This window comes from Budorcas taxicolor, chromosome 15, assembly GCF_023091745.1.
Source record: "Budorcas taxicolor isolate Tak-1 chromosome 15, Takin1.1, whole genome shotgun sequence".
In the NCBI taxonomy this organism is placed as follows: Eukaryota; Metazoa; Chordata; class Mammalia; order Artiodactyla; family Bovidae; genus Budorcas; species Budorcas taxicolor.
Window position 1 is genome coordinate 71,826,920 of NC_068924.1, and position 26,775 is coordinate 71,853,694.

The window sequence follows — 26,775 nt, forward strand, 5'->3', positions numbered from 1 at the left end:
AACTGCAAGGAGCGGTTTTCTGTCCAATAGCCAGTGAGCTTGAAAGCAGAGCCTGAACCTCAGGTGAGATCACAGACTTCTGAGACTCTGAGTGGAGGACTCAGCTATGCCATGCCTAGATTCTTGACCTACAGAATCTGGCGGCTGACGAATGCCTGTTCTAAACAGGCAAGTTTGCGGTCGTTTAATGTGCACCAATAGGCAACTCGTATCTGTTCCGTTTCACATTTCTGAGGTCACACTGCAGATCTGGGGGTTGTATCCCGGCGGCGCAGGTACAGAGTACACCGCCTCGTGTCACGAATGATCCGAAGAATGTATTTTTTAAAGCCTCCACTCTGTCCTTCATGGCCACAGGTATATATTCTGCTATGATGTTTTTATAAATCCACTTTTGTGGGCAACTCTGGAATTACTCTAAGTTCTCTTTTATCTCCCCCCCTAAATTAAGAAGCTGTATAAATATATACATATAAAATTTATTTATGCATGGAAATATTCTTTACATAATATATTCAAATCAGTTTTTATTAAAAAGCAGTCTTTTTTCTGTATTGTGAACTAGTGTTAATGTTTCTAATCTCTTTGATATGAAGTTGTAAAGAATGTGCATCTCAGGGTATGCAGATAAAGTATTTGCTGAAATCCCTTTGAGGTTTTGTAGAAAGTTTATTTTCGTTGATTCAAAGTTTTAAAAGATGATGGAGTATTTTACAACTTGTAATCGAGTTAATGACATTCATCCTGAACTCTCTGACCTTCAGAACTTACAGTTTATCTCATATTTTAAAATTGTGAAATGGAACTGATCATTTTTTACTTCACCTTCATGTACTTTTAAATATGTGAAACTTGCCCAAAGTGATGCAAAGTTCGTGGCATGGAATATAATCTACCATGTGGGTAATAAAAACTCACCCGTTCTTATTATAGGTATTAATGATTAGTTAATCTTAATTATTAAGGATTATCAGGATTCTTAAACGAGCTAGAGCCCATACCTTTTAAAAAATGTTCCATTTTGGAGTGTGCAGTCAATTGACAGCATTGTTTTTAATCCAGAATGCTCTATTAAATACCGAGTACTGTTAACAGAACATGACTCTGTGGCCATGGATTAGCTGTTGGGTGACCTGGCTCCATCTCTGACCTTCCCCTGAGGACCTTTGCCACCTGAGCCACCTGGCTGCCTGTTGCACTTTGTGTCGGACAGATGTATTCACATCTGTGATGTTGATAATATATGCTTTCTATAACTTAGAGGATTATTGTAAGGATCAAACAAGATAATATACTTGAGAAATTTCTGAATGTAAGGGGAAAGCTTAAATTTCAGTATTTGCCTTCCCCAGTATAATGTGTTAATTGCTTTCTTGGGAGCTAAGTGAGAAGTATAATTACTGTTGTCTTCCCTTGTGGCTCAGCAGTAAAGAATCTGCCTGCCAATGCAGGAGACCCAGGTTGAATCGCTGGGTTGGGAAGATCCCCTGGAGAAGGAAATGGCAACCCACTCCGGTATTCTTGCCTGGAGAATCCCATGGACAGAGGAGCCTGGCGGGCTGCAGTCCATGGGCTCCCAAAGAGTCAGACACGACTGAGTGACTTTTTCAGTCACTAAGTCTTATTTGTTGGTGGCACTTGATAATGAGGAACAAGAGAGGATAAAAGGGAGATAAAAGATCTCTTGCTTTTCAAGGTAACTCTTCATGGCAGTGACACTGTGGTCATTACTGAAGCTTATAAAGCAAAAAGGAAATGTTGCTACAGAAGGGTGTTGGCTAAGGGCCCAGTTCTGTGACTGCCAGGGGTCTGCCTGAGTTTATTACCTTTAGGATACATGAATTGATTTCCTCAAAGCGACCAGTGAAAGTTCCTGAAAATTTGGTTGAAATACATATAGAGAGACATGGACTTTATTAATTACAGACACATTATGTTTTTATATTTTACATTAAATTGTATGACACTTGTCAGTTGGAAAAATTTCAAGTACTCATTTTTTGCTTAGGAATAATTGAAAAGTATAGTAAATACAAGTAAATAAAGTTTACTTCTTGAGGATTCAACATTCAGTCAGTTGTCTAATTCAGTCCATTAATTACCTGTGATACTACAATTTTGTCATAGACTAGGATTGGCATGGAATTTAAACAGTGTTATATCAGTGTTATAACAGTGTTATACCAGTTTAACACATCATTAGGAATAGAATTTCTTAGCTTCAAAAAATAATCCCATTTTAAAAGAATTTTTGTTCAGTCATTCCCTGTCCCTCACCTTGCTTTTATTTTCTCCCCCCATGGCATTTATTACCAAATATGATGAATTATATTTTTGCTTGTTTCTTTCCTGGTTCCCCCTACCCTGCGATAAACTCAAAGCTCCAAGATAAGCAGATTAGTTGGGTCATGGCTAATATTCCCACATATAAAAGGCACTCAAGAAATATTTGTTGAGTGAGTGAATGAATGTCCATAGTATTAACTGCCTTATAAAGAGACTTTGGAAGATATGCTTTATTTATTTTTTAACTAGAATATATAGTTGGTTTACAATGTTGGATTAGTTTCTGCTGTACAACCAAGTGAATCAGCTGTAAGTATACGTATATCCCCTCCTTGTGCCTCCCTCCCACCCCAGCACCCCCATCCCATCCATCAAGGTCAACCACAGAGCACCAAGCTGAGCTCTCTGCACTAGCCAGTAGGTTCCCATTAGCTATCTGCTTCACGCAGATACCTCAGTCCTAATCTCCTAATTCTGGAGGGTATGCTTTTTAGATGATTTAACTCCCCAGATTTGAATGACATCATCAACAGGAGACTAGCTAAACTCGGTGGCGGGCCGTATTTCCAGATATTCATACACTGAGTTTCAAAAGTACACTTATGGCTTAACTGTAGCAATAAACCTCAGCACAGCAAGAGTCATCCTAAAACTGAAAAAAACTGTTGTCATTTTGTTCCTCACAAAAAATGTGGATCTAAACGCAAGGCTTACCAGCCTCAGTTAATCCAGAAGCAGCGCCTGACGCCATCAAGAGAGAGTGGAACTGGGAATAAGGCGCCTTTTCCAGCGCTGCATCCCATCCGGTCTCTGACAGAACTTTCTGGCCTTGGACGAGCTATTTCACTTCAGTTTAAAATGGAGGCAGTCCTAGCACGATGTTCTAGGATTGTGGTGCAAATTCAATCAGATGATTCATGGAAAACCCTTGGCGCAGTGCCTGGCACGTGGCAAGTACTCAGAGGTCGCCCTTGTGGTTTTGTTAGAGGAGCGCTGTGAGATGAGAGAAATAGAACACGAGAGTTCCAAACTGTCAGAGGAACGTATTCAGCTCCGCTACTGAATATGGAATCGGGTTGTAGCCAGACCTCAGTGGCCGGGGCGGGGTACCTGGAGTGGCCCGCAGCAATGCGTTCATGATTGCTGCCTTTTAAGAGTGTTGGTCAGGGTAGAGGGCAGAGAGAATCAGTGTGCACGTGTGTCTAAGACAGAAAGCTTAAACTCAGTTCCAAAGGAAACTCTTGGAGAACTGACCCAAGATTTAGAAGCTGAAACCTGATTTTGTCTGAATATTCAGAGTAAATATGCCTTTCAAGGGTAAACTTGCATGAAATCAAGTTTAAGAGGCTGGTAAACAAAAATGACAGAGAATGAGATAGTTAGATGGCATCACTGATTCAATGGACATGAGTTTGAGCCAACTCTGGGAGATGGTGAAGGACAGGGAAGCCTGGCATGCTGTGGTCTCAAGGAGTCGAACACAACTGAGTGACTGAACAACAGCAAAACAAAACTGAATGTCCAGTTTTATTTGTTTATTCTTTATAAGAAGTATAACTATGGTGAAGGCTAGCGTGCTTATCAGTGTCACTGCTTCCTGTTGGCAGATGTAGAGAGGAAGGCAAAATAAAGCCAGAAGTTCCCTTTGTGAGCGTGCCGTCTATTGCCCAGGGAGTCTGTGTGTTAAGGGGCATCAAGTGAAAAGTCTGGCATTTCCATTTCCATGAAGGGAACAGCCTTGCCAGGATACCTCGCATTTGCTGCCTCTGGCCAACCTCCTCAGCCTGTGCTTGGTGAACCCTTCCAAAACTCGTCTTAGTGACTCTCATTTTCCTACATGCAGATCTCTCCAGCATTCCCCCTCTTCTACCCAACACTTTATTTCTTTATATGGTATACTGCTTGCAACTTGGCTTTTTTTATAGTTCTGGTAGTCCTGGGAGTGAGTCTTGACCAGAGGAGTTATTTGTTTTCTTTTAAAATGACAGAAATGCTTCTGGCTTTCTGAAATTCATGAACTAATTAATTCAGACTGTAAAAAAGCCGAAGTTGTGGAGAAGGAAATGGCAACCCACTCCAGTACTCTTGCCTGGAAAATCGCATGGACAGAGGAGCCTGGTGGGCTACAGTCCATGGGGTTGCAAAGAGTCAGACATGACGGAGCGAGCAGGCAGTCATTTTGAGGGGAGGAAACAGTCCCAGAAAATCCGAGGTGCTCGCCAGAGGCCCCAGAGCTTTTGATGGCAGAGCCAGAACTGTGGCAGAGGACTCCCAGCTGCCAGGCCTCTTGACCCTGGCCTCTCTCGCCAGATACCCAGGTGGAAAACTAGAATCTAAAGTCTGTTTCTTATACCTGAGGGCTTCCCTGGTGGCTCAGTGGTAAAGAATTTGCCTGCCAGTGCAGGAGATGCAAGTTCCATCCCTGGTCCGGGAAGATCCCACATGCCTTGGAGCAGCTAAGCTACTGTGCCACAGCTACTGAGCCCGTGTACCACAACTACTGAAGCCCGAGCAGCCTCGAGCCCGTGCTCTGCAGTGAGACGCCTGCAGTGAGAAGCCCACACACCACAGCCAGAGAGTAGCTCCTGCTTGGCACAGCGAGAGGAAAGCCCGCACAGGAGGGAAGAGCCTGCACAGCCATAAATAAATAAAATCATGTAAAAGAAGGAAGAAGCCGAAGTTGGTTCCTTTTTCTCCTGTACCCAGTTTAAAAACACAAATACCCTGACCGTTCTACATCTAGGAACTTATCTTACAGAAAAACTCAGGTAGCTAACTCCACGAAGATTTAGGTGCAGGATATTCAGCAGTAGTGAGATATGAGAAATGATCGACATGTCTATCAGTGACTCCCTAATCCACTCGTCTGTTTGATTAGAGACAGGGCCCTGCCTTCTCAGTGCAGATGGTAGGCCCTAGATGGTTCTGTGTTAGCAGACCAGCTTAAACGCAGGGCAGTGGGAACATAAGCCACCTCTTCTTGGTCAGTGACTCCTTCCAGACCTTGATACGGACGATCAGAACATCAGTCATGTGATTCATTGCCTGTCTTGACCACAGTTCCAGAAGTAGAAGAGGTGACCAACATCCATAAATAGCCTTGAATGCTTTGACTTAGTAGGGCTCTTTGATGTGTTACTCAATTTTTTCCTTAACGACTTCCTGCCTTTGTCTGTTGCCTGCCTTATAGTCTTTCCCAGATCTCACGCAGACCGTTCCCAAGGTGGCCTTAACTAGACTACAAATAACCTTGCCTTGGATTATGATTTATTCTACATACTTCGGCTGTGTATGTTTTATCATTACCTTTCATTATCATGACTTTGGCCTGGGGAAGGGTCTTGGAAGCTGGGACGGGCATATGTGAGGGAGCAGCCTCCGCTGCAGCCATCGCTTCTTCTGGTCAAACTGCTTTTGGCTTTGGTGCTAACGAACATAAACATTCTGTCGTTTCCTAGGTCCTTATTTTGTCTCTCTCTCTCTCTTTTTAAATAAAGCCGTGGTGACCTATAAATTCCTCTGCATTTGTTGGCTTCTCACATTCTGTTTCTTACAACTTGCCAGGTTACACTCCCCCTCTCTAAGACAATGAATTCTTCTTTAGATCTGTGCCCGCTCATACTGTGTTTTGAATGGCTTCTTAAATTATGGCCCAGAAATTCTGTGTAATTAAAAATGTCTCTCAGTATGTACTGACCTGAAAGGCCATGTTTATTTAAAAAGCATTTAGAGAGTAACATATTTAGAGAAGGTCTGGTCTTACTGTTGTTTAAAACAAAAATAAAAAACCAAAAAGCCCAGCCTGCCAATGCCACATATGTACAAATAGAAAAATAACAAAACTCAAGAACCAACTCTGTGTGTATATGTCTATATGCATCAAAGAAAGATCTATAGGATAACAGACCATTCACAGTGGTTATTTCTGGGGAGCTGTTAAACCAAAAACATTTATTCTTTTGAGGGTGATGAGTGCTTTGTGATTCCAAATAAAAGCCTTATTTCTATAAAAAGTATATACATATACAGAGTATTTTGCCTACAAATTTAGGGAGTTCAGGGACTCTTCTAATAATTTTTTTGACTCAACCCATGTGTTTTGATATTACTGTCTAATATCCATCTTAGTTGGTCTGTTTTTAAGTACTGAGAAAACACTTCATCTTTGCGTTTATGATATATACATTGTAATAATATGTATTGAACTTCTACAATATTGCTTTGAAGCAACCATAAGGGTAATAGAAATGATATTGCCTCTGTCTGCTGCAGAGAAAACTTGTTAATTAAAAGGTTTAACTTATACCTCCTTGAACTTTTTCTTAAAGGCCCATTCTACACAAATCATTCTAAAGTCTAGGGAGCCAGTTTTATTGTATATTAAGTGGGACCAACATGTTTTAAGACCAAATTTATGATATGATAGTTATATTTTTTACATGTTAAATACATACTTTATAGTAAATTGGGTCCTTAAGGCAATCAATATTTGGGGGAATAATTTTACTGTTTTAAATTATTATAGAGGCTAATGGTATTATATGTTTGTGTATTTATGTTACATTATTGGGTTTAGCTATGATTGATTTTGGTACCAGAAATTCCAATTATAAAATTGTTTCTGTGGGCAAATGGGATCTATTTTTCAATATCTGTTTAGTGTACTTTCTGGAAATACTTGAGCAAAGTATGTGGAGTTTTATATGTTTTTAGCATGAAACTCCATAGGTAACCAAGAGTCTGTTTTGCCCTTCACAGCTCAAATATTACTTCATACTTTAATCTACCAAGCAAAGGCCCCAAATAAAGCTACCCCTTCTTAAACTAAGACTTAAACTAGTGTTTCATCAGCCTTTATTTCACATTATGTATCAAAGACATTTGTGTATCTAAGATGTTGTTAAATTGTGTCTAACTCTTGGGATCCCATGAACCCTATAGCCAGGCAGGCTCCTCTGTCCATGGGATTTCCCGGGCAAGGACCCTGGAGTGGGTTGCCCTTTCCTTCTACAGGGGATCTTCCCGACCCAGGAATTGAAGCCGCGTCTCCTGCATTGGCGGGTGAATTATTTTCCACTGAACTGCCTGGGAAGCCTGTATCTAAGATACTTGGATACATTTACCATGTTCCAGGCTTTGGAGAAGAACCCAAGGCCTGCCTGCAGCACCTTTGGCTACTCTATTAAAGTAGAGTAGTGTCTCTCATCTCAGGAAGTGTCTCTCAGTGGCAGCTAAGTGTGGGACACTTCCAGTATGTATTTGTGTCATGCTTGTGACACTGTACAGTTGGTTGCCAAAGCTTATGTTCTTTGCTGGGAGCAGTTACACTCCAATCATAATGAGTAAACTCACCACTCATATCTTGGTTTCCAGATACTATTTTCTAATAAAGGGTGCAGTGCTCCTTGGAGACATTGCTAGTTCCAGGGCTGGGGCAGGGAAAATAGAAGGTGAGCCTGGAATATTTTATTGTGCCAGAACGCAAGAAAGTATTCAAAGAATAATGAGGATGCTTCAAAAAGACACAGAAACTAGTTTGAAGAGACTCCCTGTCATTAGTCAAATCTGGATAAATTGAACATTAACATTAAAATAGACATGATAATTATTGAATAAAATAGGAAGTTATGAACCCAGGCTCATAATAATAAATGCATAAATTGAAATTTTAATGAGAAAGGGAATTTTATATAGTCTCAAAATCTCTCCCCACAAAAAACCCCAAATATTTGTAATTACAAAGGGGAAAATAGTAACTTTACAGTGGAAGAGCCAAGAAGTTACCATTTTAATAAGCGATCAAACGTATCTTCATGGGTAATAGGACAGTTGATAGGGTACAATGAGAAACACAGTTTCATGTCTATGATATTCCTGCCAAGGATGTATAAGCCAAATCTAATCATGAGGAAACATACAAACCTCAATTGAGGGATGTTCTACAAAGTAATTGGCCTGTGGTCTTTAAAGTGTCAAAGTCATAAAGGTCAAGAAAAGACCAGAAAACTGTTCCCAGGTTGAAAGGCTAAACAGACGTGGCACCTAATGCAATGGGTGATTCTGGTTTGGATCCTTTTGCTGTAAGGACATCGTTGAGACAACTGATGAAATTTGAATAGATTCCAAGAGTTATAAGGCAATACTGTATCAAGGTTAATTTCTTAATTTTGTTGCTTATATAATATTTAGGAGACTGTAGGAATTACATATGAAAGGAACATTCTTAAACTTTTTAGTCTCAGGACCCCTTTTTACACTTAAAAATTGTGGAGAGTCCCATAGAGCTTTCGTTTATGTAGGATATGGCTATCAATGTTTATTGTATTAGAAAGTCAGGCTGGCTAATTTTTTAAAATAATTTTTTAATTCATGTAAAAGTAATAGCAATAAACCCATTATGTTAGTGTAATGTATTTTTAGTAAGGACAATAGCTATCTTCTGAAACAACAAGATTCAGTGAGAAGAGTGGTGTTAGTTTACATTTTTAAAACTCTCTTTGATATCTGACATAGAAGACAGTTGTGTTTGCAGATCTGTTTCTGCATCCATTATGTGAAAATATGTTCTTCTGGTTGAAGTTTAAAAAGAAAGGGCTTCCATGGTAGGTCAGCTGGTAAAGAATCCACCTGTTTGATTCCTGGGTCAGGAAGATCCCCTGGAGAAGGGATAGGCTACCCACTCTAGTATCCTTGGACTTCCCAGAGGGCTCAGATAGTAAAGAATCTGCCTGCAGTGCAGGAGACCTGGGTTCGATCCCTGTGTCGGAAAGAAGATCCCCTGGAGGAGGGCATGGCAACCTGCTCCAGTATTCTTGCCTGGAGAATCCCCATGGACAGCGGAGCCTGGTGGTCCATGGGATCACAAAGGGTCAGACACGACTGAGCAGCTAAGCACAGCATAGCACATGAGAAGAAAATCTGGTTTACATGAATATCTAGTTGGAGAAGAGAAAGTGATTTGGGTAGCCTCTTCAGATAATTGTGGATATTTTCTTTGGTTACTACATTGACATTCCTTAAGTGGAAATTTCTTCAAGGTTAGTTGTGATATGGAATCTGAAAACATATCAATGAACTTTTCATACTCCATTACCTTAAAATCCATAGTCTGTCTCCCACATTGAATAGGTCTTTGTCCATCATGATTTTTTAACTTTATGATTGGTCTTTGGAAAATATTGGTTCCTGAGTTTTGCAAATCTTACAAATGTTGACACTGTTCCCCTCCCCGCAATCCCCTCCCCCGCCGCCAAATTACAATTACTAATATCAGTCCTAATCTCATCAGGAAAAAAAATCTTTCCTTTCAGTCTCAGGATGGTGGATACAAGTTTTATAGGATTCTAATTTTCATTTAAAATGTCCCGTTTTACCATGGACAGTAAATCCCATTGCTTTTCTTAAAGTGTCAGACTAGCTTCATCCGTTTTTAGGATATGTCTGCCAAATCTGAATAAGCATAGTTTTTCTGTCAGTTGTTCTTTGAAGTAAAATGATGCTGCCTGAAAAAAGGGCAGCTAATTCAGCTCACAACTCAATTGTGCTTGCTTTTTCTCAGGACAGCCGTTATACTGGGTACACAGAAAAAGTGCTTTATGTAGACTTCCCATTTTGTCACATGGAACATTAAAAAGATGTATACACAAGGGTAGAGATTTAATAAAAATTATTTTACTGCTTCATATAGGAGCCATTCTTTAACAAAACTGACTTTTTTTCTTTTTTACTGCTGGTATGTGAAGAACACAGTGACTTTTAACATAGTTAGGTTTCTTGAGAAGATTCTAGCAGTTTTACCCACCATTACTTTTGTGCTATTGGTGCAGTTATCACCAACTATAAAAGGCAAATAATGTCTTAGTAATTTTGACTCTAAGGAGCCATCAGGGTCATGGGTCACTATGTGAGAACGGCTACACTGAAGTATTTATGGGTGATGGAATCTGAATCAACTGAATGAAACATGGTTAAGGAAAAAAAATTCCTTGTACAGTATTTGCAACTTTGATTGAGATTATTTCAAAACTAAAAAAAAAAACAAACCATAAATAAATGATAGCCTTTCAAATGATGAAGACTGAAATTTATGATGATAGTCATTTGTGAGTTTCAGCAAGATACCAGTAAATTCTTCTGCAGATTAAGTGGCATACGTCATTTAGTAAACTTTTTGGCATCTAGTTGATTCTTAGTAAATGATAACTTATGAATTATTACTGTAATAACTGTTATCAGGTATTACTCCTGTTTAGTTGGTAGGCTATTAATTGCAGCCCCAAGCATTTTACATGGTACCTCTGAGTTCTTTAGGACATCCTAGAGTCTAGGTGACTGGTGTCAGATCTGTATTCTTAGTTCCAGTACTATAGGACGAGACTGTGAATCAGCACTTTTGCTTTTACTTCGGTTTAATATGTAAAAACTGTGCTCCTTCTACTTTAAATGAAAAGTGTTGTTTTGTGTTAAATAGAAAAATGGTTCTACTCTTGGCAAAATGTTGAACTGTATTGATCTTCAGAGTATTAATTGCCATAAAGTAGTTATTTCAATAGCTAATATTTTAAATTTTATGGTAATTTTTTTCAAAAGTTCCTGGATTGCTTTTGTTTTGACTTTAAAGAAATAAAAGCAACTGTTAAGCTTCCTTTTTCTAAATACCTAAGTGAGAGACCTAGATCTTGAAAAGAATACTTTTTCCTGTGGTGAAATTTCACAAAACCAGAATGGAATCTTGCAAGAACAAAGTGACAGGTTGAAATAAAAAGAGGTCACTTTAAAACAAAAGCAGCACAGTCAGCATTTTTAGAAGAAAGGTACTGTGTGATGTTTGACTTCTAATTAATTCGAACTATCTTTTTATTTGAAAGAAGAGAGAAATGTTATGGAGGGTTACAGAAATATCCCTTTCACTTTGAGTTATATCCCTCTTAGTTCACATATCCTGCGTGGGAAATTGGTCAGCTCTGGCCCAGGTCTTACTGGCAGTACTCACTACCTTCCGTGTTCATGAGTTCCACGTGGTGGGTTCAGCCAACCCCAGGATCACGTGGTATGTTTACAGTCCTGGGTTGGTAGAATTAGTGGATATGGTCGGCCGAATATGGGACTTGAGCCTCCGTGGATTTTTATATTCACAGGGCGTCCTAGAAACAGAATACATAGATACCAAGAGACGAGTTTAATTTCATTTCTCAAGCCAACAAAGAGAGGTACCTCAAGAAAAAAAGTTGCTTTTCAAAAGAAAAAAAAAAGTATTTTATGTGATTTTTAAAAAAATGCTGAGACATAATTGGAGGAATTGTTATAAATCTTTATCCCACAGCCCTTCAGGGTATTGATTTTAACTTATCAGAGCTTCTACTTTGGAAGAAAGACAATAGAGGCAGTCATGTTGTAGACCATTGTGGTGGACAAGGATCAGGGTACTCAGAAGTATGTCTCCAAAGCTTCGGTGAAGTTCTTAACTCTTCTCCAGTGGTGGGCTGTTGCTGAGTTGTAGACGGGTGGTTGTATGAAGAGCCTCGGGCACGAGATGTGGTGAACCTGGAAATGAAGATTGTATTGGGGTGGCCAAAAGGTTTGTTCAAACCTGAGTATAATGGTCCCTGCTTATGTTCCAGGAGCTTGTTGCATCCTTGTGCTCGTGTTTAAAACGGAGGTTTCTTGTTCATCTGTGTTGGCTTCTGTTGGCAGGGCCAGATGAGGGTTGATAGGCTGTGGGAAGCGGGGAGATGCCTAGATTTATTTCTACAGTTTTACGGAAGCCAGCTGTCTCCCACCCCAGCCTTTTAGAACATTTGTCATTATTCCCTCCTAAGAGCCTTGGCCCAGAGAGCGGCATCTCCTGTCCTGTGTTTATGTACGTGCTTCTATTTTTGACTCACACAGCTTGGTGGTGGTGGTTTGGGGGGCAGTTCATGGAGTCCTCACATCTGGTCCACGGACCTTGTCAAGAGCATGCATAGCCCATAACCTTGGGAAAGGAAATGTGAGGGAAGACTCCTGGATTCTTCTGGGGGAGTTTTCCTCACTATAAAAGGGACCTAAACAAGATGTCCCGTTGTTGATTCTGAACGTTGCCTGCATGGACGCTTGGAATGGCAGTGACCCTCTTGAAACCAAGGGAAGAGCCAGTCTAGAGGAATAAGAGAAAGGGTGGAAGGACCCTGGAGCCTTTGTGACATTGTTGAGCAACTGAACAAAACAGATCCAAGTCCTTGTCCTCACAAGCTTAATTCTAGTGGGAGCGGATGGCAATAAACATGTGCATTAACAAAGTACATAGATTAGAGAGGGGTATTTGCCGACTAAGGTCCTTCTAGTCAAGGCTATGGTTTCTCCAGCAGTCAGGTATGGATGTGAGAGTTGGACTGTGAAGAAGGCTGAGTACCGAAGAATTGATGCTTTTGAACCGTGGTGTTGGAGAAGACTCTTGAGAGTCCCTTGGACTGCAAGGAGATCCAGCCAGTCCATTCTGAAGGAGATCAGCCCTGGGACTTCTTTGGAAGGAATGATGCTAAAGCTGAAACTCTAGTACTTTGGCCACCTGATGTGAAGAGTTGACTCATTGGAAAAGACTCTGATGCTGGGAGGGACTGGGGGCAGGAGGAGAAGGGGACGACCGAGGATGAGATGGCTGGATGGGATCACTGACTCGATGGACGTGAGTCTGAGTGAACTCTGGGAGTTGGTGACGGACGGGGAGGCCTGGTGTGCTGTGATTCATGGGGTCGCAAAGAGTCGGACACGACTGAGCGACTGAACTGAACTGAAGCACAATGGGATGAAAAAAAGCAGAGAAGGGGGAGATGGAGTGCAAGAGAGGAGTAGCTGCATTTTTCAAAGGCTGGTCAAGGAAGACTTCTCTGACCCAACAGATGCAGGATCTGGAAGATCATTCCAGACAGAGAGCATAGAAAGTGCAAAAGCCTTGAGTGTATTTGGAAAAGATTCTGTGTCTACAGAACTGCCAGGACCCCTGTGACCAAGGCTGAGGAGTGACCAGAGAGTAGGTGGGTAAAGATGAGTTTGGTATCAGGCTGATGCTGAAGACTTTGTTACTGTATGTGAGATGGCACCCTTTGGAGGTTTGCAAGGAGGGAAGTGACAGCATCTGACCTATGTTTTAAAAAGAAGAAAAGCCCACAATAGGGGCAGTGGAGAAAAGTTAAGAGAAAGAAAACGGTATTAACTGGACTAGAGCAGGATTCAGAGAAATTCAGGTGTAAGTTCAAAGTTTTATGTATCTGGAAAAACTTGCATCAAAAGCCATTTTATTTATCCTAATGTGACGACATAAGAAAACTTAAAACTTACTTATGCCATATGTATATAAGGCTGTGCCATGTAAGTACTTTCACCAAATCTTCTGAGATCTAAAAGTAAATTTGATTCAGTGGCTGTTAGATGGCTTTTATTACTAGAGAGAAATTTTCCTAAATGTCAGCATATAGTGGTAGTGTGGAAACAGACTTTGCTTTTCTTAAATAAATAGATAAATTTTATCTTATTTTACCTCTGGAATAAAGTTTTACTTTCAATAAAAGGTTTCCTTCAGCCTTTTGATTTTAGTCTTTTTTCTTGTGAATTGGTGGCTCTAATAAAGGCAAGAGTTCTTTACTTACTTGTGGTAAATTCTGTGAACCATTTGTGATAAGACATGTTAGACCAGCTATGGGGGAAAACCCTGTATCTGGCTGTCCATTACATGAACACATATCATAACTAATTTATATTTGAATTAGAGGTGTACCTTTAACACTAGATAAGGTGTTTTCCAGGTCAATTTTTATCCTCTCTAGTTTATTCATAGATTCCTATCTAGAGTTGATAACTTTTCATTGAGTCTAACTAAGAATAAATCTGTTGTGAACCAGCTGTTTTAGTTTCAGACATAAATCCTTTTAGGTCAAGAACAGAAATCTCTGTGGATTAATGCTGTATATTCTGTGATGAGCCGGCATTGACTTCAAAGGAAGAACATTTTATTTTTGGAAGTAGGGTTTTTAAGTTAATTCTTTGAATTCTCATCCAGTTCCAAAGAATAAACATTCTTAGAGACTTTATGGACTGCCTCCTGTATGCCAGTACATAGTAGTGTTGGTAATATTTTTGTACCTTTGTGTTGATAGTACTAATGAGTATCAGTACCTTCTAAAAAGCCTCTTGATGAAAATGAAAGAGGAGAGTGAACAAGTTAGCTTAAAGCTCAACATTGAGAAAACTAAGATGATGGCATCTGGTCCTATCACTTCATGGGAAATAGATGGGGAAACAGTGTAAACAGTGTCAGACTTTAGTTTTTTGGGCTCCAAAATCACTGCAGATGGTGATTGCAGCCATGAAATTAAAAGACGCTTACTCCTTGGAAGGAAAGTTATGACCAACCTAGATAGCATATTCAAAAGCAGAGACATTATTTTGCCAACAAAGGTCCGTCTAGTCAAGGCTATGGTTTTTCCAGTGGTCATGTGTGGATGTGAGAGTTGGATTGTGAAGAAAGTTGAGCGCCGAAGAATTGATGCTTTTGAACTGTGGTGTAGGAGAAGACTCTTGAGAGTCCCTTGGACTGCAAGGAGATTCAGCCAGTCCATTCTGAAGGAGATCAGCCCTGGGATTTCTTTGGAAGGAATGATGCTAAATCTGAAACTCCAGTACTTTGGCCACCTGATGCGAAGAGTTGGCTCATTGGAAAAGACGCTGATGCTGGGAGGGATTGGGGGCAGGAGGAGAAGGGGATGACAGAGGATGAGATGGCCGGATGGCATCACCAACTCGATGGGTGAGTTTGAGTGAACTCTGGGAGTTGGTGATGGACAGGGAGGCCTGGTGTGCTGTGATTCATGGGGTCGCAAAGAGTCAGACATGACTGAGCGACTGAACTGAACTGAACTGACCTTCATTTTCAGAAGAGGATGCAGAGGCCCATAGACTTGCTCAAAGTCATTTAGCAAATAAGTGTGGAAGTGAAATTGGTACCCATGTCTCAGTAACCTCACCGTTGATGCCGTGTTCTCAGAGCAGCTCACTGGTGAAGGCAGAAATCAACATGACATGTTCCTTCTCATGAATATGCTTTCTCCAGCGCCTCACTTCTCAGTGTGTTATCTCCCTTAGCTCTGTTTAGACCTTAATAGTCCTGTGCAAAGTGGAACACAGGTCTTTTCTTGTGTCACTGTATGGCTCCATTACTGTGCATTTTTTGTGGGCTTTTTAAATGTAGTGACTATTTATTATTAACCAAGTTTCCAAATTCTAATATCATATTCTTTTTATTTCCAGATTAATAATATGGATTTTTTTGTTTTAATAGATCACACTTTACAATATTTTGTGACATAGAGACTTCATCCAGAAAGAATGAAGTTATCCATTTACAATTAAAATCATAAAGCCAGAGATACTTGAAGAGTATATAGCATGATGATATGAACCATGTTTTCTAGTTTGTATCTAAGGATCTAAAAAGTCATCATTATTGATTTATAGGAGAATTGATTAAGGAACATTCAGGCAACTTTGTGATAACACTGGAATTTTTGTTTCAGAACTATTGTGCTGATTCTATAGCATCTCTTAGATGGTCTCATGATTGCTTAAAATTATCCTGGTCTAAATTTTATCTCAAATTGGGGTGGGGAAAGTGGTTGAAAGAGTAATGTCATCAAATGCTTAAATCTTATTTGCCATATATTAATTTTCCTCTCTCCATTTGTGTTTTTTTTTTCTTTGCCCTAGGAGAAAAATTCAAAGTGGAAACAAAGACCGTTGCCGTTGACTTTACGTTAGAAGATATTTATGACAAAATTAAAACAAGCTTGGCAGGTCTTGAGATTGGTGTTTTAGGTTTGTATCTCTGTCACATTTATAGATTCTTCTTGCATCTGTTGATTAGTACTGTTTTCATTTTGAATGTTAGGTGTTCAACTGGTGGCCTAACTAGTGAAAAGAAAATTGTCTTATTAATACAAATGATCATTAGATGATATTAATTTGTATATGTGTGAATCTTTATGTTTTATGTTGTGTTTTAATGACGACTACAATTTAGGTTGTTTTCTTGGCCTGCTTTATTTCCACTCTTTCATTCTCTCGGTATGTATTTAAATATAGCTATATTATTATAATCTTTTACAGCAGGTGATGCTGACCCATTTTTGTAGTTGAGGAAATAAAGGCTTAGAGGGATATTTCTTAGCCTTTGTTCGGTATTACCCTCTCCCCAACAAGGAGTCTTTTTAGACATTATTTTCCACTGGTCTTCCCTCCCATGAAATTTTAGTACCGCAGATACCCTGTGTATCTTGTTTACAAAAGCTATACCTGTGCTTTATATACAGAAAGGTTAAGAGCTCACACCACGCCCCCGAAACAATTTTTGCCCACTGAGGGGAGCTATCACCCTAGTCGAGAAGACTTGACTCAGATGAATGACTTGCCTGAGGTCACACAGAGGCTGAGAACTGCACCTGGGTTTTAGCCACTACAGTAAATCCCCTACCTAAAAATGAGTTCCATTCTGAGAGCGTGTTCCTAAGTCCAGTTAGTAAGTTCACCAAAGTTAGCCTAGGTCCCAGCTAACACAGCTGGCTATATAATACTGTACTGGAGTAGGTTTATAATATTTTTCACACAAATGACACGCAAAAAACAAACAAGCACAAAAAACAGAGAACATGTTTTTAATCTTACACAGTACCTTGAAAAGCACTATTGAGTACTGTTGTACTTTTGAACTTTTCAGTAGTGTACTAAAAGTACTGTTGTACTTTTCAGCAGTGATATACCTACCAGCCATGTCACTGCTGCTTTAAGCTTGCTTCCGGACATCTCGGGCTTAAAATAAAGATACTGCACGACTGCGCTCTATGCAGTTGTTGTTGTTGTTCAGTCGCCCAGTCGTAGCTGACTCTGCAGCCCTGTGAACTGCAGCATGCCAAGCTTCTCTGTCCTTGACTGTCTCCTGGAGTTTGCTCAGACTCATGTCCATTGAGTTGATGATGCCCTCCAACTATCTCATCCTCTATCAGCCCCTTCTCCTCCCACCTTCAGTCTTTCCCAGCATCAGGGTCTTTTCCAGTGAGTCAGCTGTTCACATCAGGTGGACAAAGTATTGGAGCTTCAGCATCAGTCCTTCCAGTGAATATTCAGGGTTGATTTCCTTTAGGGCTGGAGTGTTATACAAGGCTTTCTTCAGCTGTTCTTTCCTGACCCAGATATAGAAAGCCTACAGCGTGAGTTAAGGCACAATAGGCAGATCTATGAAGGATGAGGTACAGGGTACCCACTTCCAGAATCCTAGGACTTGTGTCAGTACATAGGCATTAATATTTAGACATAAGAATTGATATTTTCCTGGGCCACGTATGCTAATAGAACCACTGCTTTTGTAGTCCAGCCCGTTAGTAAATTGCAGCCTGCAAGTCAGCAGTTTCCACCCTTCTTTATTCATTCACCAGTCAGTGAACTGGAGATACAACAGTGAACAAGAAAGCACCTAGCTTTATGTAGAATAATGTTCTGAATGGAAAGACGACCCTGATCAAAAATAGTTATCTATGGGATAAGTGTTGAGACAGGGAGGGCAGGGTGTAATGAAGAGGATAAAAGGAATGGGAGAGTCGATACGGGAAATAATAGCGGTGACTTGGCCTCGCCGGTAGGGTAGGAAAAAGGACGATTCCAGAAATAGGAAGGGAGACGAGGAAGCAGGACTCTACATGTGAGCGATGCAAGAGAACTCTTGATGACCTTCAGGTTTCTGGCTTGAACATCTGTGTCGGTAATACCATCTAATAAAATGGGGAATCCTAGAAAGGGAAGCTTTTTGGGAATGAGGATCGTTTAAGTTTGGGGTTCTTTTAGGATGCCCAAATGGGTTCTCTTTTAATTATTTTTTTTTTTTGAGTATAGTTGCTTTACAATACTGTGTTAGTTTCTACTGTACAGCGCAGTGACTCGGCTATATGTATACGTGTTTATCTCCTCTGTTTTGGATTTCCTTCCCACTTGGGTCATCACAGAGCACTGAGTAGAGTTCCCCGTGGTATACAGTAGGTTCTCATTAGTTGTCTCTTTTACGTATAGTACTGTATATATGGGCTTCCCTGATGGCTCAGTGGTAAAAAATACGTCTGCCAGTGCAGGAGATTACCTGCCAGTGCCAACCCAGGGTTCGATCCCTGGGTCAGGAAGATCCCCTGGAGAAGGAAATGGCAACCCATTCCAGTATTCTTGCCTGGGAAATCCCATGGACAGAGGAGCCTGGTGGGCTACAGTCCATTGGGTGGCAAAAGAGTCAGATACAGTTTAGCAACAAAACCACCACAACAGAAGTGTATTTATGTCAATCCCAATCTCCCAATTCATCCCCTCCCCACCAGGTGGGGTTGTCAAGTTGGTAGTTGGACATATGGGTCTAGTTTTCAGTAGAGCTCTGAACTAGAGATAGAGCTTAGAAGTCAGTCATCTCTGAATAGTTGTCTCACTGGAGAAAGGAGACTGGAGCTAATCCAAGGAGAATGGAGAGAAAGTAAAGAGGAAAACTGGGACAGAGCTCTGTGTCATCACGGGCTGCCTGGAACTAGTGTGGAGGAGGGGTAGTTTTTTGCACAAGTTCAGCACTGTCCACTGGAAATATAATGCAAGCCAGGTATGTGATTTTAACCTGTCTTATAGCCACATTTTTAATAAATGAAAAGGAACAAATGAAACTAATTTTAGTAATTATTTTATTTTAGCCCACTGTATCCAAAGTAGTATCACTTTACCAAGTAATCCACATAACACTTTTGGAAACATTTTATATTCTTTTTCTCATACCAAGTCTTCAAGTCATAGGGTGTGTTTTACATTTATAACATTATCTCAGTTCAGACTAGCTGCATTTTAAATGTTCGGTAGCCACCCATACCTAGTGAAAGTGTTAGTTGCTCAGTAGTGTCTGACTCTGTGACCGGGTGGACTCTAGCCTGCCAGGCTTCTCTATCCATGGAGTTCTCCAGGCCAGAACACTGGAGTGGGCAGCCATTCCTTCCTCTCCAGGGGATCTTCCTGATCCAGGGATCGAACCCTGGTCTCCTGCATTGCACGCAGATTCTTTACCATCTGAGCCACACACATGCCTAGTGATAGACATCTGTCTCCAGTTCATCTTGGCTCTCTCTCATTCTCAGTTTGTGTGGGAGAGCCATAAATATAACTGTGAGGCTTTTCTTACGCTTTGACATGGCTTTTAACCTGGGCAATTTTGCAGTGTCTGGCAATATCCAGACACATTTCTGGTTGTCACTAATTGAGGAGAGAGGAGGAAGCTCTATTGGCCCCTGTGCAGGGTGGGAAGGAATGATGGTAAATGTGCTCAAGTGCTCGGATAGACTCCCTCCACAAAGGATGATCAAGCTGAAATCTCAGCAGTGCTGAGGTTGAGGTTAAAATCTTAACAGTGTGGCTTTGAAGTTATACTGTAATTAAATGATTTGGTTGAATACTTATTTGGGCCCCCACACACATACACAGACAACTTAAGTTTTCAGTTCTAGGTTGGTTACAGCTCAATAATAAAAATAATTAGAGCTAATGCTCCTTTAAAGTTTATAGCAGCACTTTCACATTCATTATACTATTAATTGGCTATACAGTTTGTTTTCTTCCTACTCTGTCAGAACTATCTCCTTAATCATAAGCTTTGTATAATTATTATTGACATTTATTAGCAGATATATTGCATTGTAATTTTAATTTGCCAAGATTTTTGTGGAAAATATTAAAATGTCCTTATGAGCTAAATTTTATCTTACTACTAGGTCATATTTCAACCTAAATCTTATAGTTCTTTCTCTAGTGTGGGTGTAACCATCTAGAACTTGTGGGAGGGGTCTGGTGTTGATTTTTTATATTATTATTATTACCTGAACATATAGCCCCTTCACTTTCTTCCCTCTTCCCCCACCCCAGTCCAGATCCCATTATACCCCCACCTCTGTCTAAGAAGGGTAAAATAATTTATCCTCCTTCCTCCTCTGCTTAACGTCAGTCTTACCTTTATAATATTACCTAAAATAACAAGCATATACATTGATTTCTAGTAAGATTTAGCAATCAACCTATATTAAGTCATAAGAAAGATTTTTTTTTCTGCTGAAGAAATTTTAATGAAACCAGTAATGATAAAAAGAAATAAAAATCACCAAGGTATATTCCATTTGTTTGAATAGCATTGACCACTAAAAGCATAGTCAGTGCTTAATAGAGAATTTCTGTTTTCAGAATTCCAATAGAAAATGCTATGTGTTAGGAAAGAAATATTAATTTTTCAATAAGATAAGTGGGGAGAAAATGGCCAGGAATTCTGTGAATTCGTACTGAAAGCTCACCATAACTTGATCAGACTGCAAATGTGTAAGGTTGAGATGATGAACTCTTTACTCTTTTGTGTAAAATAAGCAAACATCTCTTGTCTTCTCAGGCAAATGCCAAGAAACACAGATTTAAGAAAACTTAAAAACAAACTCCAGCTATTTAGAGAAAATGACATCAGTCCTGCTTTCAGTGAGCAAACAGTTGGTTAACAGAATGTCACTGTTACAATGCTCAGTCGATTGCTCAAGAGGGACTCTCGTGTGTGTTCCAGATTGGTTGGAGGACATGCACTACATCACAGACAGCGTGCTCTACCAGGGCCAGGGGAGTAGGCTTGGTTTTGGAGTATGCCACAGACAACACTTTGTTTCAAATTCCACTCTGACTTTTTTTTAGCTTTTAAATAGTGGCATTCTTTATTCTAGAGGCAAAAATAGAAAGGTCCTTCTGGAAAAAGATGCTTAGTTTGTCATTCATTAAAAAAAAAATCAACCATAGCTTTTTTCAAGCTTTTCATGCATCCTGGACCAAGAGTTTCCCTATGCCGAGTGCTATGAAGGTCCTTTCCACCCATAGGCCATTATTTATGTAACTTGTAGAGTGCAGAAAATCTGTTGGTGCCGGGTGTCGATCTGTAATGGCTTAGGGTCTTAGACCTGTTGATTACCCATCAGCTTTTTTCTGTCTCTAAACAGTGCCCATAATTATATTAAGAGGCATCTTTTAAATAACAACAGTATATATAGACAATAAAAGTCAGTTGATTGCAAAATCTGAGATAGACATTATTCTCTTTTCTTCCTGTGCCCTTCATAAATAAATAATTGTCCTATTAATGTATTTGGTGGGTCATTTTTTAATTGGTATTTTCCCTTCTCAGCTGAATGCAAAATTTCTCTTGATTATCCTTACCTATGCAGCCTTATGGATTATGGGGAAAACATCAGAAGCATTTGTGTTCTGTTTTTTCCCCTACAACTTAGTATTTGTTCTGGGATGGAAAATAGCTGAGTGTTGGGAATTAAGTATCTTAAAAGATAGTTTGAGCAGAGATTAATAGTTAAGATCAGTCCTGTAACTGTAACTGTTTATATTTAATTTTCAAAGCTTCTTAACAAAAGACCAAAAATATTATTAGCTACTTGGGGGAAAGGACCAATTAGCTTCAAAATGGCAAACTCCCAGGGAATTAGTTTGGTTGAGATCTCTAGAAGGCTTCGTTATAGTTCAGTCCCCAAAGTGTCAGAGGAAAAGGAAACAGATGGCTGAGAGTGGGGACTATAGGGCGGTAGGAACTGGGCTGAGGAAAACTTTTCTAGGAACCCTGGAAGGGGAGAAATCTTAAGCACTTTGGGAAGTTATTATGTGGCTTCTCAGTCCCAGTTGATGAAGGAAATTACAAGGAGAAGAGTCTTGCTGCTTTTTCAGAGGGTTTTAAAATATGTAAAGCTACAGATGATCTTCTTGCCGTTCTCAGGAACTTTACTATTTAGAAATTAGTGTTAAAGTGCCTTCTTTTGAAATGTAAATGTCTCAGGAAGAGCAGTGACATCTTCATTTACATCTTATTGGTATTAGTGTATTCAGTTTACTGCCTACTTGCTGGATCAGTCACCTTGAGGAATGACTATTTCAGTTAATGGAAGATGTGGAGAAATCATTTTGAAATGAAGTATCGAGGCTTAAAGAGCTAACTGTAGTGGTAGCTAACTGTAGTGGTAGGCTGATGAATAGTGGGGGTGCTTAGGTGGTGGTGGTGATTTAGTTGCCAAGTCGTGTCCAGGTCTTGTGACCCCATGGACCGTAGCCCACCAGGCTCTTCTGTCCATGGGATTTCCCAGGCAAGAATACTGGAGTGGGTTGCCATTTTGTTCTCCAGGGGATCTTTCCAACCCAGGGGTCAAACCTGGGTCTCCTGACTTGCAGGTGGAGTCTTACTGATGGAGCTACCAGGGAAACCCAAGGGTGCCTAGAGAGGGGACGAAAAATAGAAGGGCAAGATAAGGTTAGTTGAGAGAGCACCAGTGATAAACTTTGAATGTGTGGAAACACCCTTCTTTCTTTTTCCCTTTTTTTTTTCCCCTTGCCCTGTAGCCCAGGTATAAAATGACTCTGGCTCAAGAAAGGACAGAGGCTATTGTTTTAGTATGCAAGAAAGGATTAGAGGAGCATGGTAGGATGGTAGTTTGTAGAGAGGGTGAATTTACTCTATTATGCCAGGATATAATTTTCATGCCTTCTTGGAGTTTGGGACATTTCCAAAACTTCTCTTTTCTAATACATTCAGGTTCTGTCCCAAACCACCAGAGTTAGTGTAGACCCCACAGGTACAGTGACACAGTCCCCAAATAGACTGCGCTCGCTTCAGACACGAGCTGTAAGTTTGAAGGTCCCCAGGCCACCTGCACTTCTGACCAACTGGCCACAAATTTGTGGTTTCCCATGACCCTTTCAGGTGCAGCAACTTGCTGTACTTAAAATTACAGTTTTCTTGTGAAGGATACAAATCAGGAGCAGCCAAACGAAGAGACACAAAGGGTAAGTCCGAGAGGGGTCCAGACGCAGAGTTTCTGTGCCCTGGCCTTGTGGGGTCAGGACTCATCACCCTTTCCACACATGGGTGTGTTCACCCACCGGGAAGCTCCACCGAGCTCAGGGTCCAGAGTTTTTATTGGGATTTTATTATTTAGGCATGATTAATCAAACCTTTGGCCAAGCGATTCAACTCAATTTCCAGCCCCCATCCCTTTTCCACAGGTGGGGCTGGCTAAAAGCCCCAACTCTAGTCACCAGTGGCTAACCCCAGGTTTTTTGTCTCGTTAGCTTAAACTCAGATATGATCCAAAGGTCCCGCCATGAATAACAGAGACATTCCAAGGGTTTAGACATTTCCATTCAGGAGTCTGGGACGAGGACCAGGCAAACTATATCATACAGAATTCTTCATAATACAGCCTTTTTCCTTTTTTAATTGTTTGTTTTCCTCTCCCACCCTATACTCCCTGCCCCCCTGCTACAGGCAGATCCTATTTTTTAAAAATAATTTTATTTAGTTATTTTGGGCCGCACTGGGTCTTTTTGTTGCTGTGTGCACGCTTTCTCCAGTTGCGGTGAGCAGGGGCTTCTCCTCTTTGCTGCCATGCTGTTCCCGGCGGTGGCGTCTGCTTATGCAGAGCCCAGGCTCTCGGTGCGCAGGCTTCCGTCACTGTAGCACGTGGGCTCGGTAGTCGTGGCTCACAGATTTGGTTACTCCATGTCATGTGGAGGCCTCTGGACCCGGGATTGGACCCTTGTCTCCTACATTGGCAGGCGGAGTCCCATCCACTGTGTCATCAGGGAAGTCCCTTCCTGTGTGTTGATAGTTGTGCCCCAACTCATTCAACAAGTAAAATTGGGGAGAGATAGCAGTAAGCAAAACTGATACTGTTTCTGCTTTCATGGAAGACAGCCACTGAGCAAGTAATTAGGAATATGTTTCATGTAATGAAAGAGTAAATTGCCGAGAAGGCTAAGAGTGTCAGAGAGGATCTCTCCGAGAAAGTAATATTTAAGTTGAGACCTGAAAGCTGATTAATCCTGCAAGAAAAGATGTTTCCAGGTAGAAGAAACAGGATGTATAAAAACCCTGAGGTGAATGTGCTTGGCAGGTTGGAGGAGCTAACAGAAGGTCTGTAAATCTAGAGCACAGATTGTACTGCTAGAGTCTGGAGATTAAGCGACGCCACAGAAGGCTTAGAAATCCAGGTTGATACGTTTCGACTTTCTTGACAGGACAGTGTAGACACTGTACAGTTGTAAGCGGTTGATACCATTCTAGCATTTTAGATCCTTCTGACTCCTGAGTAGAAGAGTCAAGGATTAATGCCGAGACTGATGAGGCTATTTCAGCAATGAAATATAAGATAAGGGTGGCTTATGTTAGAATGATGGCGGTGGGAATGGATAGAAGTGAATTGACTGGAGAGATGTTCAAATGGAAGTAGGACTAATTTCCGATGAGGTCCTCATCAGAGGTCTTGCCTGACTGAGGAGTCAAGAATAGCAGCAGTTTGCTTTTAATTATTATTGCCGAGATTCACAAAGGGTTTTTATATGCCATGCACCATGCTGATGAATCTCATTCAATCCCCAACAATCCTATAAGATAGATATTAATATTTCTATCCCGTTTAACAGACAAGAAACAGACTTACAGTGATTAAATGCGTTGCCCAGGATTATTTTGTTGTTTAGTCGCGAAGTCGTGTCAGACTCTCTGTGACCCTGTGGACTGCAGCACGCCAGGCTACTCTGTCCTCCACTGTCTCCTGGAGTTTGCTCAAATTCATGTCCACTGAGTCAGTGATGCTACCTGACTATCTCATCCTCTTTTGTCCCCTTCTCCTTTGGCCTTCAGTCTTTCCCAGCATCAGTCTTGTCCAATGAATCAGTTCTTTGCATCAGGTAGCCAGAGTCATTCAAAAGCAGTCCAAGATTATACAATTACTAATTAGCAACTTTCAGGTCCACTTGAGTAGCTGGGGGCTATTTCTCTAAGACAAGAGGCCATGGACCAGGAGCAATTCTGTAGAAAACAATGATGATTTTATTTTGAGTTATGTTAAACTTGAGAAAGCTGTGAGAAAGCAAAGTGGAGATTCAAGTAGACAGTAGGATCTAGTGTAAACGCCCTCCTTTGGGCTGAATGAAGCAGAAGCCTGATGCAGCCAATCAGGGCAAGCAGAACAGGTACATGGAATTTTTAGGAGACTCATCAGGAATGTTATTAGACTAAGTATAGTGCCTTATGGGCTTCCCTCGTAGCTCAGTTGGTAAAGAATCTGGCTGCAATGCAGGAGGCCCCGGTTCAATTCCTGGGTCAGGAAGATCCCCTGGAGAAGGAAATGGGAAGCTACTTCAGTATTCGTGCCTGGAGAATCCCATAGACAGAGGAGCCTGGTGGGTAGAGTCCATATGGTCCCAAAAAGTAGGACATGACTGAGTGACTTTCACTTTCATAGTGCCTTATAGTTCCATCAGATGTATTGAACGAGATTGGATTTCTAAAGTGAGAATAAGGTTGAATTCAAATATATTTCCTTTTACTCAAAACCCACTAGTGGTATTAATTAAAGCAAAACCTTTAGCTTAAAACTGGGCAATTATCTGTGATTTCAGAAATGTAAGCAGAACCATCATTCATGAACTGACACACATTCCTCCTGTTCACTGAGCTTTAACTACCAACCCTCTCCCATCCTTCTGTCTTCATTCTCTCTTCCAACTTGATGGATGGCAAATCTTACATGGTTTTGTAATGAGCATCACGTAGCAGTTTGTAATTAAACAGTGGAGCTAAAATGTTCTGTGTTGCTTCTGACTCAATCTTAATTTTTCAATTTCTGAGTAAAAGCGCTGTAGATTTAAAGCCTTGTAAACTCTCTTTTATTTAGAAATTGCTACTCACAAGTGTAGGAAAACTGTAAAGTTTGCAAAATGTTTTACTTGCTATTCCAAATATCATCTGTCAGAGTCTGAACATGTGCTAGCTCCAGCAATATGTTAAATAAGGCAAAGAAGGAATTTTCTTTGCATCACTTTCCAAACTCTGCAGACTGTAAGATTAGATTACTTGAATGAAGTAAAGAGGGAACAGGAGCAGTTAGGATGAATTCAATCCGTGTAAAGTTATTCTGGTTAACTCTTGCCTAGAGCTCTCTTTTAGATGGATCTTCCACTTCAGTGCTGGTTATGTACAATAAAAACGGAGACCTTGACTATTGTGCTGCAGCCCAAGCCCCTACCCTAGTGTTGGGTGCAAAATAGGAGTTCAGTAAACACTTGTTGAATAAGTGACCACACAGCAATAACAACTCTTACTCTCCACTTATTAACAGACTAGTATATTCCAAGTGTTAGTCGCTCACACAAGAGTTGTGTCCAACTCTTTGTGACCCCATGGACTGTAGGCTGCCAGGCTCCTCTGCCCATGGAATTCTCCAGGCAAGAATACTAGAGTGGATTGCCACGCCCTCCTTCAGGGTATCTTCCTGACTCAGGGATCCAACCCAGGTCTCCTGCATTGCAGGCAAATTCTTTACCGTCTGAGCCACGGGGGAAGCTACCAGGGAAGCCCACCACTGCCACACT

General features: G+C 40.7%; 1 protein-coding gene across 1 annotated transcript in view; it reads left to right on the forward strand.

Moving 5' to 3' along the window:
• The window catches only part of HSD17B12 (hydroxysteroid 17-beta dehydrogenase 12), a 169,275-nt gene that overhangs the window by 89,156 nt on the left and 53,344 nt on the right, over nt 1-26,775 (forward strand). Inside the window, exon 4 of the mRNA XM_052652868.1 lies at nt 16,024-16,131. Coding sequence (XP_052508828.1) covers nt 16,024-16,131 — 108 coding nt within the window. The remainder of the gene's footprint in view (nt 1-16,023; nt 16,132-26,775) is intronic.